General features: G+C 38.5%; 1 protein-coding gene across 1 annotated transcript in view; it reads right to left on the reverse strand.

The window, feature by feature from the left end:
* The window catches only part of ATP8A2 (ATPase phospholipid transporting 8A2), an 870,132-nt gene that overhangs the window by 636,896 nt on the left and 219,450 nt on the right, over window positions 1–13,786 (reverse strand). The window contains exons 13-15 of the mRNA XM_089685820.1: window positions 12,747–12,824; window positions 6,696–6,784; window positions 5,554–5,598 (exon numbers count right to left, since the gene is read on the reverse strand). Of these exons, the coding sequence (XP_089541946.1) occupies window positions 5,554–5,598; window positions 6,696–6,784; window positions 12,747–12,824 (212 nt within the window). The remainder of the gene's footprint in view (window positions 1–5,553; window positions 5,599–6,695; window positions 6,785–12,746; window positions 12,825–13,786) is intronic.

A 13,786-nucleotide genomic window follows, 5' to 3' on the forward strand; every position in this document is an offset into this window, starting at 1 on the left:
AGAAGGGCATCCTCCAAGGGCTTCTTCAGGAAAACATGGGACCAACCTGTAAAGTCACTTTGGGCACTGGACTGCATTTGTTTCTCCTCAGCACAACATGCAACATGCAGAGATGTCTGCAGAGTGTTACACAGGTCCAGGTCATTGGCAATCCATTATGGTAGTTCCAGTATCAACCATCACCTAAGGACGCTAGCAAAAAACAAATGATTGCTGGGAAGGGGAAAGGTTATATGGAGGTCCTACAGCTCTGCTTTGCTAGTGTCCAATAACCTGAAGGTGGAAGCAAATAGCCCAGTCATCTAAGACTCTGCTTGTGTTCTGTACTGTTAGACTAGGTGATTGAAATCGGTAAAGCTGTACTCAGACATTGCAGGCTATGAATGCTGACCTCTATTTATGAAAATGCTATGTTCCTGGATGATATGACTTTCCAATTACTTTATTATATTTTGAGTCAATAAGCTAAAACAAATATACAGACCAGAGATTCTGACTTCACTCTGATTTACTTGCTGCAGTCACTCAAGATGTATTGCAGTCAGTGGCAGCCAGGAAGCAAGCACTTTCAGAATATCAAATCAGCAATACCAGCTGTCATATACACTATATTGCCAAAAGTATTGGGCCTTCCCTCCAAATCATTGTATTGAGGTGTTCCAATCTCATCCATGGCCAAAGGGGTATAAAATCAAGCACCTAGGCACGCAGATTTCTTCTACAAAGTAAAAGAATGGGTCGCTCTCAGGAGCCCAGTGAATTCAAGCGTGGTACTGTGATAGGTTGCCACCTGTGCAATAAGTCCATCTGTGAAAGTTCCTTGCTACGAAATATTCCACAGTCAACTGTTAGTGGTATTGTAACAAAGTGGAAGCAACTGGGAACAAAAGAAACTCAGTCACAAAGTGGTAGGCCATGTAAAATGACAGAACAGGGTTAGCGCATGCTGAAGTGTACAGTGCGCAGGAGTCAATAGCTAAAGACCTTCAAACTTCGTGTGGCTCTCAGATTAGCACAAAAATACGTAGCGCTTCATAGCTTTGGTTTCCATAGCTGAGCAGCTGCATCCAAGCCTTACATCACCAAGTGCAATGCAAAGCGTCAGATGAGTGGTGTAAAGCACGCCGCCACTGGACTCTAGAGCAATGGAGACGTGTTCTATGGAGTGATGAATCACTCTTCTCTGTCTGGCAATCCGATGGACGTGTCTGTGTCTGGCTTTTGCCAGAACGGTACTTGCCAGACTGCATTGTGCCAAGTGTAAAGTTTGATGGAGGGGGGATTATGGTGTGGGGTTGTTTTTCATGGTTTGGGCTTGGCCCCTTAGTTCCAGTGAAGGGAACTCTTAAGGTGTCAGCATACCAAGACATTTTGGACAATTTCATGCTCCTAACTTTGCGGGAACAGTTTGGGGATGGCCCCTTCCTATTCCAACATGACTGCGCACCAGTGCACAAAGCAAGGTCCATAAAGACATGGATGAGTGAGTTTGGAGTGGAGGAACTTGACTGTCCTGCACAGAGTCCTTACCTCAGCCCGACAGAACACAGAGCGGAGACTGCAAGCCAGGCCTTCTCATCTGTCATCAATGCCTGACCTCACAAATGCACTTCTGGAAGAATGATCAAACATTACCAAGGACACATTCCTAAAACTTGTGGACAGCCTTCTCAGAAGAGTTGAAGCTGTTATAGCAGCGAAGGGTGGGCCAACTCAATATCGAACACTAGAATAAGACTGGGATGCCATTAAACTTCATGTGCGTGTAAAGGCAGGCGTCCCAATACTTTTGGCAATATAGTGTATCTCTCAGTACAGGTTTGAGTTAAAGCTCAATTCCAGGTACATGTATAATTAAATCAGTTAATGCAGTTATATATTCATTAAAAACAGCATTAAAAGCTTGCTAACAGGAGACAAACACAAATGGGTGTGATCATCAGTTGGCTGCTGCTCATTCAATGTCCACTCACAGGCTGGGAGCAGGGAGGTGGCCAAGCTGTACTCTAACTGCAGTATCAGAAAAAATCATGACACCTAACTGGCTTTGTTGTCTACCAGAACTGTGTAAAATTCAGGACTGGCTGGACAGAAATGCAAATACATTGGCAGGTAAATTAGCTTTCTTAGTTGTATTTCATCTGGGTATTAGCTGTGTGTCTGGATTCAACTTTAAGTAATGCTAGTATTTTAGGTTTAGTGGCCCTTAAATGATACATATCATATTAGGTATTAGGAAGACTGAGGCAATAGTCTATAGGAATGCTAATAGCAATGATCAGATTTTTCCATAGTAATAGATACATATTAATAAGAAACAGCTAATGAGAACCAGTTTTGGCATATTAACCCAATTTACTCAACAAAAAGCAGGAAAATGTATTTAAACACGAAGGGTTTTTTCTCTCTTATTATGGCCTGTTTACATTCATACAAGTCCTGTTCAATGCATAAGCTTGTATGTAATATAAACAGAGAGAGGCAGTAAGCGTGTTTCGCCATTCCTCTGCCAAGGAGGCCCACAAAACTTTCCTCTGTTATGCTGGTTAGGCTTCGCCTGGCATTGGATTAAGGAATAAAATAATTGTGTGCGAAGAATAAAAAAGAAGATTAAAGCATTTTTGTTATACAAACATATCAAATAGACAGGCCTCTAAGTATTTCACGGAGTGACTTTGGAATTGGAAGAAACAAGGCTGTCTAACACTGGGGCTTTTCAGTCAGGAATAAAACAGTTATAGTTGATATAAATGGAGTTATAACAAAAGAGTGCATTTGCCTTAAAGGCTTTCAGAGGAAGAGTACATGATGTTCCTGTGTTAGTGAATCATGCTGTTACAGGACGTCATATAGGTGGGATTTATAAAACAAGAAGTGCATGTATACTGGTGCAAAGTACAAGAAATTACTTGTAGGCTAAAAATTCTGCATAATATGCTAGTATGTGATGCATCTAGCACATTATGACATTATCTTTAAGGGGATTTTTTTTACCACTTTAGAGACGTATTAAATCCAAAACCAAAAATGTAGATGTGGTGGCTGCATTCATTTTCTTTTTTTTTAGGCTTTTTTCCCCCCTCCGTTTTCACCTGGTAATTTGGCCAGTAACTAACCTTCCGTATTAGAGTGCCCCCACTCTGGAAGAAGGAGCACAGGGGGCACAGCAGACAGTATTGTTAACCTGGTTAGGGGAGTGTTAGGCATACTAACAAATTAAAGCCAAACTCTAGATCACACCACAGTTACACAAGCAGGTGCAGCAAAAAAATTTTTTCCATATGGGATAAAGGATTTGCATGAAAAAATAAAGGCTGACCATTGTAAGCACCTCTGCCAGTGGTAAATGGTTTGTCTCAACACTCTTAAAAGAGAAGTTGGGGAATTTTTGTTTAATTATACTTACCTAGAGGATGCAGCATCGATCCGATGCTGCATCTGTTCTTTGCCTGCTTTAAGGCTGAGAACTGAGCGATTAGACAGCGCTGACCATTCAATTCTCCCTGCCACTCTCAGCGGAGCAGTGACTGTCAGTCACCACTGTCTGCTTTGCCACCCCCCCCCCCAGTGCTCACTGGAGCACTGGGCTGTGGAGGGGGTGGGAGTGGCTGGCTGAAGCTCTCAGCGGCTCGCTGAGAGGCTGAGCCAGTTGCAGGTCTATGCTCCTAAGTGGATGCCGACCATATGGTTGTGATCTTTCCCCAGCCTGGACTGACTGAATGAAGTCAGCCAACAGTGGAGTTTAGCCCACTGTTGGATGAAAATGGGTCATAGAAGTCCAAAACAAACTGCACTCCTGTGATCCACAAGAGAAGCACAGCCAAATGAGCTTTGGCTGTACTTCTTTAACTGAAACATTTGCAGGAGAGCTTGTTTTGTTAAAAAATAAGAGACTTTAATAAGGTGAAAATAAAAGAGAGAAAGCCTAAAAAAGGAAAACTAATGCAACCATCACATCTAAAAATTGGTAAGCTGCAATATAATAAATGCTTGCTTTTGGGTTTAATACCACTTAAAAAAACAAGTACATTCTGCAGGCTTTAACTTTCCATGGTGCTGAAACTAAAGATTCACCTGTAGGCTATCCTAATCACCACTGATATTAAACATGTGAGATTGGATTGCTGTATTTACCTAGTGCATGTTCATCATAGGGTGATTGTGACCATGGAATGTTGGGCGAATTACACTGAATTTTATTTATCTATTAATAATTCATTAATGAACGACCCAGTAAATCATTAACAAATATACCCATAAACTGCAAAATGTGTTGTAATATATTTTTCAGCAACAGGGGAGTATTTCTTTAAGTTTTGATACTGAGATAAACTAAATGTGTGTTCAGGTAGTTTATTGTTTCCATTATAACATGATAATGCAATCCCATTTATTGTTTCTAAATGACAGGTTTACTTCCAGCCAGTGTAATAGCCATGCTGCTCTAAGGACTACAGAGGTCACCTACAAATTATATTGTTTCCAATTAATTAATTCCAGGTAATAGGAATATGCTTCTGTACATGACTACACACTGGATAACTGGACATATATGTTACAAGCTGAACATTCGACCAATCTATTTGGAAGAAGAGGTTTTAACGCGTGGTCAGCTTTACAATCTGCTCAGATCTAATCAAACATTTCTGCTTTAATCAGTCACCATTTAAAAAAAAAAAAAAAGCAAATGTTGTAAGTAAATTGAGTTCTATATATATTTTAAACATGTCTTCTATGTGATTTCAATAAGTGAATTATAAAACAGGTCATATACAAGAAAAACATAACTTTCTTTTTGGGTTGCCCTTCATAAAACAATTGTCACAGGAATATACACTGGTAGATACAGCAGAAATTATCAGCTTGCACTCAAACTGAAATGAATCTTATATAAGTACACAAATTTCTAGTATAATTTTAGTAGACTACAGAATTCAAGTGTCAAGGGTGTGGCCAGTTTTAAAGTGTACACTAAAGTAATTACATATTCTGAACCAATCGCCATTCATTTCTGTATCTACAGTATAAGCATGGTGAAGAAATTAATTTTTAAAGTTCACAACACAGGCAATAAAATCTTAGTTTTTTTTCTACGTTAGCAGATCTTAGCAGCCTGCCAGCCCTATAATGTCAACAACCAGCAGATGTTGTTAAGTTGACTTTAGAGTCTTTGTTGGGCTCTTTGAAAATGAATAATTTTACATTAAAATCAGCTAGATAGGTGAGTGATAGCTTGTTTTAAAGATCTTTGACAGCTTGTTAACAATATGTAGATCATTTCATGTCCATAGTATGGGCATAGGTTTTCCTGAAGCTGATTTATCAAAACAGGAGCTAGCATTTTGCTTGTTCATTTCAACAAACCAGATTTCACTTCTCACCCATTCAAGCAGGGCAGTGACTTTGTATTACAACTAAATTGGTACATTTCCACTTTTCTGATTTTCAAAAACTAGCCCCTGGCTTACTACAGAAAAAGTAATATAGGGCTTTTTATTGGAAAGCTAGCTCAGATACATCCTAAAATGAGACAATGAAAACAGATATATTTACCTGAAATCTTCAGAGGAGCGTTCTCTCTCAAATTCTGGAAAGTGTCTTCCAGTTATGTGAAAATAAGAAACAAGGTAAAATATATGGAAATATATATGGAGCATGAATTATTGATCACTACACATACAATGTTAGGCTAAAAAAAAGACACCTGCTTTAATAGAGATGTAGACTAGGAGAAATGTTCTCTCCTAACTAATACATGTATAAATCTCTAAATAATACCTGGCCACATAGTGATGATATTTGAGTAATGTAATAAATGTAACACACCCATTTACTCTCGGAACAGAGGTAAACTTGTACAAGGTGCACTTATTAAACTGGTGATCTCCCAGACAAAGTAAATCAAGATTTCACAGCAAGATAAAAGAAAATGTGTAGAATGTGGAATTTCACATAGAAATTTAGATTATAATGTATGGGTGCAGGTTTGATGGCCACCAGGTTTTTACTGCTGTCCATGATCCCAAAGTGGAGATCTACCAATGTCCTCAGGTCAAATATCATATCAGGAAATACACTGTGAGTCATTTTTTTTTGCTTGCTAATGTTCATATAGAGCATTCAGAGAGAGGACAGTGTCAATTCATTACAGTGTCACCAAACCCTTAGCAGATGCTTCATAATATGCATGGACCTGCACTCCATAGAGAACAGCCAGCAAGTTTGGCCTACAGGACAGCCTTGGCCAGTGAAGCCAGAGGTTAAGGCAGATCTCTCTGCTGTGGTCACAGACAAAAAAATTTACTCTTGTTTTAAAGTGTCAAATTATGTATAAAAAAATAATCCTATTGTTGAAGAATGTGTTTTACTAGGGAGTCTAAAGAGAATCACAAAGTTGGCAATTCATTGGCCAGTTCTGTAGTGATATCTTGAAAATTGTGAATTCCATTATAAGCTGTCCACAAAACAATCCGATCATTTCAGAGGTGAATAGTATTCCTTAGAAATGGATGCCAGCCCTACCCAAGTGGTAAAAGACAACAGCAAATCTTTCTTTCTGCATGTTCTATCTAAGCTAGTCACCTATTATTGCTGTGATCCTTCCATTAAATTTCAATCTGCCCTAAATAAAAAGAGTTGAATTTTAGCCTCCTTGTACACGCAGGGAAAAAAGCCTGGTTTGTGGATATACTTACCCGTATGTAACACCGCCAATACTACATTTCTTGAAGTGCATGACATTGCAGGTTAAAGTTCCAGTTTTGTCTGAAAACAAATACTTGACCTAGAGGGACAAACAGATACAATTTTCTATAAAAATTGTCCGGATATGGGCTCACTCACACCAGAATGAAAGTGTTTATGTGAACTGCATTGAAGTGCATTGGCGTGTTTTAGACATGTTGTGCTGTTTTATTTTATAGATTCTTTTTGACTTGAATGGCAAATTGCAGGTCAACAAAACCAAAATACCACATATACAGAACTTTTTTCCAATGCAACAGTGTGAACAAGTTCTATTGAAAGCAAAGGATTTTCTCATGTTTATGCAATTTGACTGAGCTGGAAAATTCAGTAAGGAACATTACAAGGCATTGGATATAAATGAGCCCCAATATAATTACACACCACAGTTCAGAGACTGTGGGGTCAATTCACTAGGAGTTAAATAACGAATGAAAAAATGCGGTAACATAACACAAATGTGCAATTCACTTAGAATTTTGAAGTAAATAACTCTTGCGGTAAAATATCTAAATTGCAGTAATTACCGCATATTTTCATGCGGTAATTTATTGCACGGTAGCTGGTTGTTAAGGGAGCCACCCGCGGAGCCCTTAACAACGGATGACTCATCAGCTGTCAACGGGTGTCCCACGGACAGATGAATGTAAAAAAACATGCCGACAATTACAAATGATGAAAAAAAAATGTGGGGCTCCCCCCCCCATTCCATACCAGCCCCTTTGGGTCTGGTATGGATTTTAAGGGAAACCTCAAACTAAAATTAAAAAAAAAAACGGCCCTTAGGTCTGGTATGGATTTTTGGAGAGCCCCACGCCAAAATAAAAAATGTTTTTAAAAAAAGCGTGCAGTTCCCCTCACATCTGTTTTTGTTTTTTGGCGTGGGGTTCCCCTTAATATCCATACCAGACCCCTAGGGGTTGGGGGGGACCCCCTTGCTGCATCTGAAACAATACCGCATGTGATACCGCCAGCAAAACCCTGGTGATAAATATTGCATCTTTTTTTACTTTCTGTTCTGTTTGTGAGTTGGACTTAACAGCTTACCACAATTTTTTTTGCGGTATTTACCGACACATAGGGGCGGACTGACCATTTGGAAACTCAGGCACTGCCCAAGGGCCCGGGGTCAGTGGGGGCCCCATTAGATGCCACTGGTACCTTTTTCATAGGCTTTTTTGAGTTTGGGCAAGGACACAGGGGCCCCATGATCCCCTATTGCCCGGGGGCCCCATGAGTTGTCAGTCCGCCCCTGCCGACACATTTTTAATTTTGCGTTAAATACCGTAGATTATTTTTTTTTGGGTATTTTTGTGAATTGGACATTTTGATACCGCATGTGATCATTTATGCAAATGAGTCATGAGACCGTGTTAGCGCATGCAGTAACCTTTAGTGAATTGACCCCTGTATTTCAAAAATGAGAAAATAAATTTGCCACAATGAAGAAATAATATTACCAACATGTGGCAATGTACCTATAGCAGGGGCATATTATGTACTATTATTTCTATATTTTTATATCTTTTTTTCAATATATTTGTTTTTGTAGTGTGGTAAGCAAACTATTTACAAATGTTTTTTATTTCTTTGTGGGTTCTCCTGTGTTGGATCCACTCTACTTTATGGCAAAACCAACGTATTTGGCCACAAAGTTTAGAGGAAAGATCTAACAAATATTGCGTACTATATCAACTTTTTAACTTGCATAAAGGTTTTAACTTGCATTGTATCCCTGTGATTAAGGACAACAATCTGCAGCTCATTTGTTAATATTACAAGGCATTTAAAAAAAAGCTTTGCTTTATGGAGGATTTCCACAGATGTGCTGGTAGCTATTTGTATAGCAACACCCTTGGAGACAACACATACCATGTGCTTTGTGAATTAAGAGAAAAGGATCCAGAACAGATGCTTGTACCACTGGATAGGATAGAGGAATTTTGAAAACAACAGACGTTCTTCTTTACATGCCTTCATATTTAAAGGATAAGTATACATTTTAAAAAACAAACATCCATATTTACCTCTATGCTGCAGCATTTGTGTGATGTTGCAGATGTCCCACATCACTTATCGCTTAGTTCTTGCTGTTACAGTAGATACTGATCGCTCAGTTCTAAGTCTGATCCAGGGTTCGACCATACTCCTTTTTTAAAGTGAACCTAGTGTAACGTCCCTTCACACATCACAATTTAGTAAATCAGGGCCCATTGCATATATAGCACAGACACAAAATAGCTTAGCGATCTCACCAATACAGTTTCAGAAAGATAAGAAACTGTCATATGGGTTGCCTCTCTAGCAACTACTGAAAACTAAAATATCAATTTTATAGCCCAACTCTGGAAATTAGACATCAACCCTTGCAGTGCTCCCTCCCCCCACACTGCAAGGATTAACTGCTTGTCTAGGGGTACTGAAATAATGTATAATACCTATACCTTCCATGAAGTCTCCTCTCTAAGCCACTTCACCTGCAGTTGCAATTCTTCCTCCTCTACGTACATTACAGGGTTAATAGCCATGCATTATACATGATAACACTTAGAGACTGCCCACAGACTAGGGCACAAGAAAAATATGGGTAGAACGCTTGGAGTTAGCTGATTAAGGTAAGGAATATAGCCTTATCATTTCCCCTAGATTGAACCAACATTTAAACCTTGCAGTGCAAGGGCAGCTTTTGTCTAATTCTAATGGCTTTAATGGGACTGCTGTTTTAGGAAAATATGTTTTTATATGCAGTCATTCCTCATGGTAACTGATAAATAGTTAGAAAAATAAAAATATTTAGCACATTTAATTTTAAAAGACCAGAGATTCAAAACAGATTATAATTAAAACCACTAACACCAGACCAAATCCTACTTGGAAAAAACACATTGTAATAAAATTCCTGCAATAAAGCAACTGTGCCAGATGAGGGCAGCACTGTCACATGACACACTGCCAGCATTGTAAAGGGGAAAATTATGTTTTAGAGCGTATTACAGTTTGAGACCAGCATTTTGTTTAGGTTATTGTATGTAAACTCTACCTGTTTCCACCTGATAAGACAGTGAATATGATTACAATGTAAGCTCTAAATATCATTACAATATTATGTGTAGGGGTCAGGATGTTATAGGATAGTGCTACATATAACAATGTGCAATGTAAAGTTAAGTAGCATTTGCAGTGTATAAATAAAAATATATTTTTAAGAAATTGTAATGTCTACTATGTGAAATCTTTTCTCTGTAATGAATCAGTTACCATAACATTAGATACAGCAGCTATTACAAAATCAACCTGGACAGAGCTAAAAGCAACTACAATACTACTGAGAGTTTAATGTAGTCACAAAAAATGCCTGCACACCTTAAAGTGGTATTAAACCCAAAAGCAAACATTTATTATACTGCAGTTTACCAATTCTTAGACGTGGTGGCTGCATTCGGTTTTTTTAGGTTTTTTTTCTTTTATTTTCATCTGGTGATCCAGCCAGTAAGTCTGTTATTTTCAAAAGAAGAAGCCCTCCAGCAGAATGTATCAGTTACAGAGATGAGACAAACAATTCAATACTAGCAGGGGTGCTAACAATGATCAGCTTTTATTTCTGTAAAAACTTTATTCCCCCCCAGAAAAAAAAACCTGTAGCTCTAACTGCTTATAAAGTGTTAGGTGGTGTTTGGCTTCAACAATTCCCCCGACCCAGACTGACAATGCTGCTGTCCAAAGATGCCCCTTTGGGTTTAATACCACTTTAAAGCCCCAAAATCCCTTCTGCATCCAAAGGCCTAAAACATGGTTGTGCTATTATGTAACCAGGGCTAGGAAGGTGGGACCAGCTCATTTTAGTTCATACAGTTTCTCTGTACACAGTGTGACCACATTTTCAGAGCCTGTTAAAACATCCATGTCACAAGCTTATTTTATTTATTATTTGATATTTATATAGCAGTGACAATTTCCGCAGTCCCTTACATATACTGTATATATTGTACATTCACATCAGTCCCTGACCTCAAAGAGCTTACAATTTAGGGTTTTAACTCACATTCCTACACACATACTAGGGCCAATTTAGAAAGGAATCAGTTGATCTACCAGCATGTCTTTGGAGTGTGGGAGGAAACCAGAGTACCCGGGAGAAACCCACACAGGCACAAGGAGAACATGCAAACTGCAGGGAAGTAGTGTCATGGTTGGGATTCGAACCAAAGACCCCAGGCAGAAGTGCCAACCTTTATGCAACTGTGCTGCCTGACTTTCTATAAGAGGATGAGAGACGTCACACACCACTAGCTGAACAGGTGAAGAGAAATGTGAACGGCCTCAGCCATGAGCTCCTCCTGAGCCCTGCTTCTGATGGGCTTAATCATCTCTATGATTAGGCCCCCCGATGGGAGGGGCAAAAAGCATCAGAGGCAGGGCGCAGGAGTGGTATAGGATAATGGACTTTCCATATCACAAATCATCTGTCACATGCCTGAACTCTGTATGCTGCCTTGGAACCCCATTCCTTATTCATCTCCAGTCATTCACTCTCAAGTCCTTCTGTTCTTGGAAGTCTCAGCCCATTCTGAAATTTCAGCATGTGCACAGGAGATAATGGTAGCACAATCATTTTGTATAATGCCAGGCTTTATACGATATTTCAACTTTGCACTAAATAACTCTGTGAAGTCAAACTTTACTTTACAGATTGCTGCAAAATAAGTGGCTGCGTGTTGCACATTACATGTGTCGCTGAGATGCGGTATCATTCATTGTGAATAGCACTCCAATGCACCTTGCCAACAGGTGTGTTGAGAAAATGAATGGCACTGCATCGCACAAATGAATGTAACATACATTGTCACATCTTGTGGTACACTGCACAATAATGTAGGCATTAAATCAAGCGGAGGTGTGAATGAGCCCTTGAGGCCATTTAAAATAATAAGGGGTACTCTCTGCACCTGGAGCAAACAGAGGTATAACCTCAACAATCAGAAAGGCGTCTTTACAGTAAGAGCTGTGAAATTATGGAAAAGACTTCCAAAGCAGTTAGCCAACTCAGTAGATTGCTTTAAGAAAGGCTGAATTTGTTTTTATATGAACAAAACATAGCTAGCTATTATTATTATTATTATTATTATTATTATTAATAAAGTGTTACTAAACCCACATCAGTAAAATCAGTCTGTATATGCAGTATAGCATGCTTGTTATACTCACTGTGGAACCTAAGGGGTTAATCCTCCGCATTGTGTAAAAAGGCTGTTTGATCCTGTCTTTTCTGATCCTCCCCTTCTTCTACTGTCCTTAGTTTAGTGTTTGATGCTAGAGAGGTTTTTGTTATTTTTTGGGAGGGTGCATGTGATCAGCACAGGGCCAATCAGCACTGTCAACACAGAGGGTCAGGGGTTATGTAGCCTCATAGGACAGTCAATGAAAAATCCTCCTACAAGGTTAAACAGTGCTCGGCTGGACAATGATAGAAGTCACAAGGCTGCTATATACTGCTGATGAGAAAAGATATTTATCACTTTATATTTATAAAATAATTGGATTTCCATGTTGTGTGTACTGTGGAGGGTCCTGGGTTTAGTAACACTTTAAAAAATAACATTGTCGATTATTTATCCAGGGAATATCCAAATGTCTTTGGGGATCAGAAAGAAACCTGTTCTATCACATCTGATGAGATTTTAAAAGTAATGGATTTTTTTTGTCTTTTTTAAATTCAATGCAAACGTCTTTCTTCAATGTAACTATGCAATTACAGCAATATGACAAAATCTGCATTATTCAATGAGGCAAAGAACAATGTACAGAATGCAGCAGCTGATAATAACCAGTCAGTAAACCTCTTTTAATATTTAGATCAATGATAGATGAAATTAGATTAGTTACTATTAGTTTCTGCAATTTAAACAGCATTAATACACCATATACAGTTTTTTTTTTTAAATAACCCCGATGACGAGAAATGCAAGATACAATGTGATACTAGATGGGAACAAACTGCTCACCTGTCCCAGCTCTTCATTCAGATTGGACGTTCTGGCCATTGCGGGAGTGTCTGTATCTGCATAGTACATATCTCTGTCCTATAATACAGCATGAACTTCCATCAATATTTCATGCTGGGATAACCATGACATTTACAGATGGGATTGACAGTCTAGTATACATTACAAATGTGCTCATTATCAAAGGGGGCCTGTTCATCTAGAATCAGCAGACCGAATCATATTTGCAGCTTCTTGGATTGCAGCTTTCAAAATGAACTTGCCCATTTTCCCAGGCAGCAATCTACAGTCTAGTAAACTAAAGAATATTTAATTGGCTTCAAAAAATGAAAACAAAATGTTTGAAAAAAAAACGGTGAATTGAAAGTCTGGTAAACGTACACAAAAGACAAGGGAAAGGCTTGTATTACAGGTGAAACTCGAACAATTAGAATATCGTGGAAAAGTTCATTTATTTCAGTAATGCAACTTAAAAGGTGAAACTAATATATGAGATAGACTCATTACATGCAAAGCAAGATAGTTCAAGCCGTGATTTGAGGGGGTATCCTCCTGCGCTTCGTATGGGTAGGTCCCTAACTACTAGCTGCAATCACTCAACCTCAACCAATGAGTCATAGATAACATACATTAAATAGTGAAGCGCTCCCAAATTATCTAAAACAATTCCCTCTGTGTATAACTAAAATTACCAACTGAACTTAAAATGATCAATATTGTACGGTGATAAAAAACTTAAAATACATAAACACCTCTCATATATATCAATTACTCTTGCCTTTTGAAAAAACTGTGATAAAAAACCATAATAAATCCTCGAATATCAGTGATACATCACTTAACATAATAATACATAATAAATTGTGACAAATCGTGATAAGTGTGAAGAACCTATAAATCAAAAACAGTGATTCTGTAACAAATAATGTAATACATATATCCTGTGATAAACCTATAGCAAAATGAAATAGGATTGCTACTTGATACTGTGATAAACAAATGAACTCAGTGTCCAAAAAAACTCAAAAAGTCCATGCAAA

This window comes from Staurois parvus, unplaced genomic scaffold (assembly GCF_062004578.1).
Source record: "Staurois parvus isolate SC_StPar_1 unplaced genomic scaffold, SC_StPar_1.0 ptg000387l, whole genome shotgun sequence".
NCBI lineage: Eukaryota > Metazoa > Chordata > Amphibia > Anura > Ranidae > Staurois > Staurois parvus.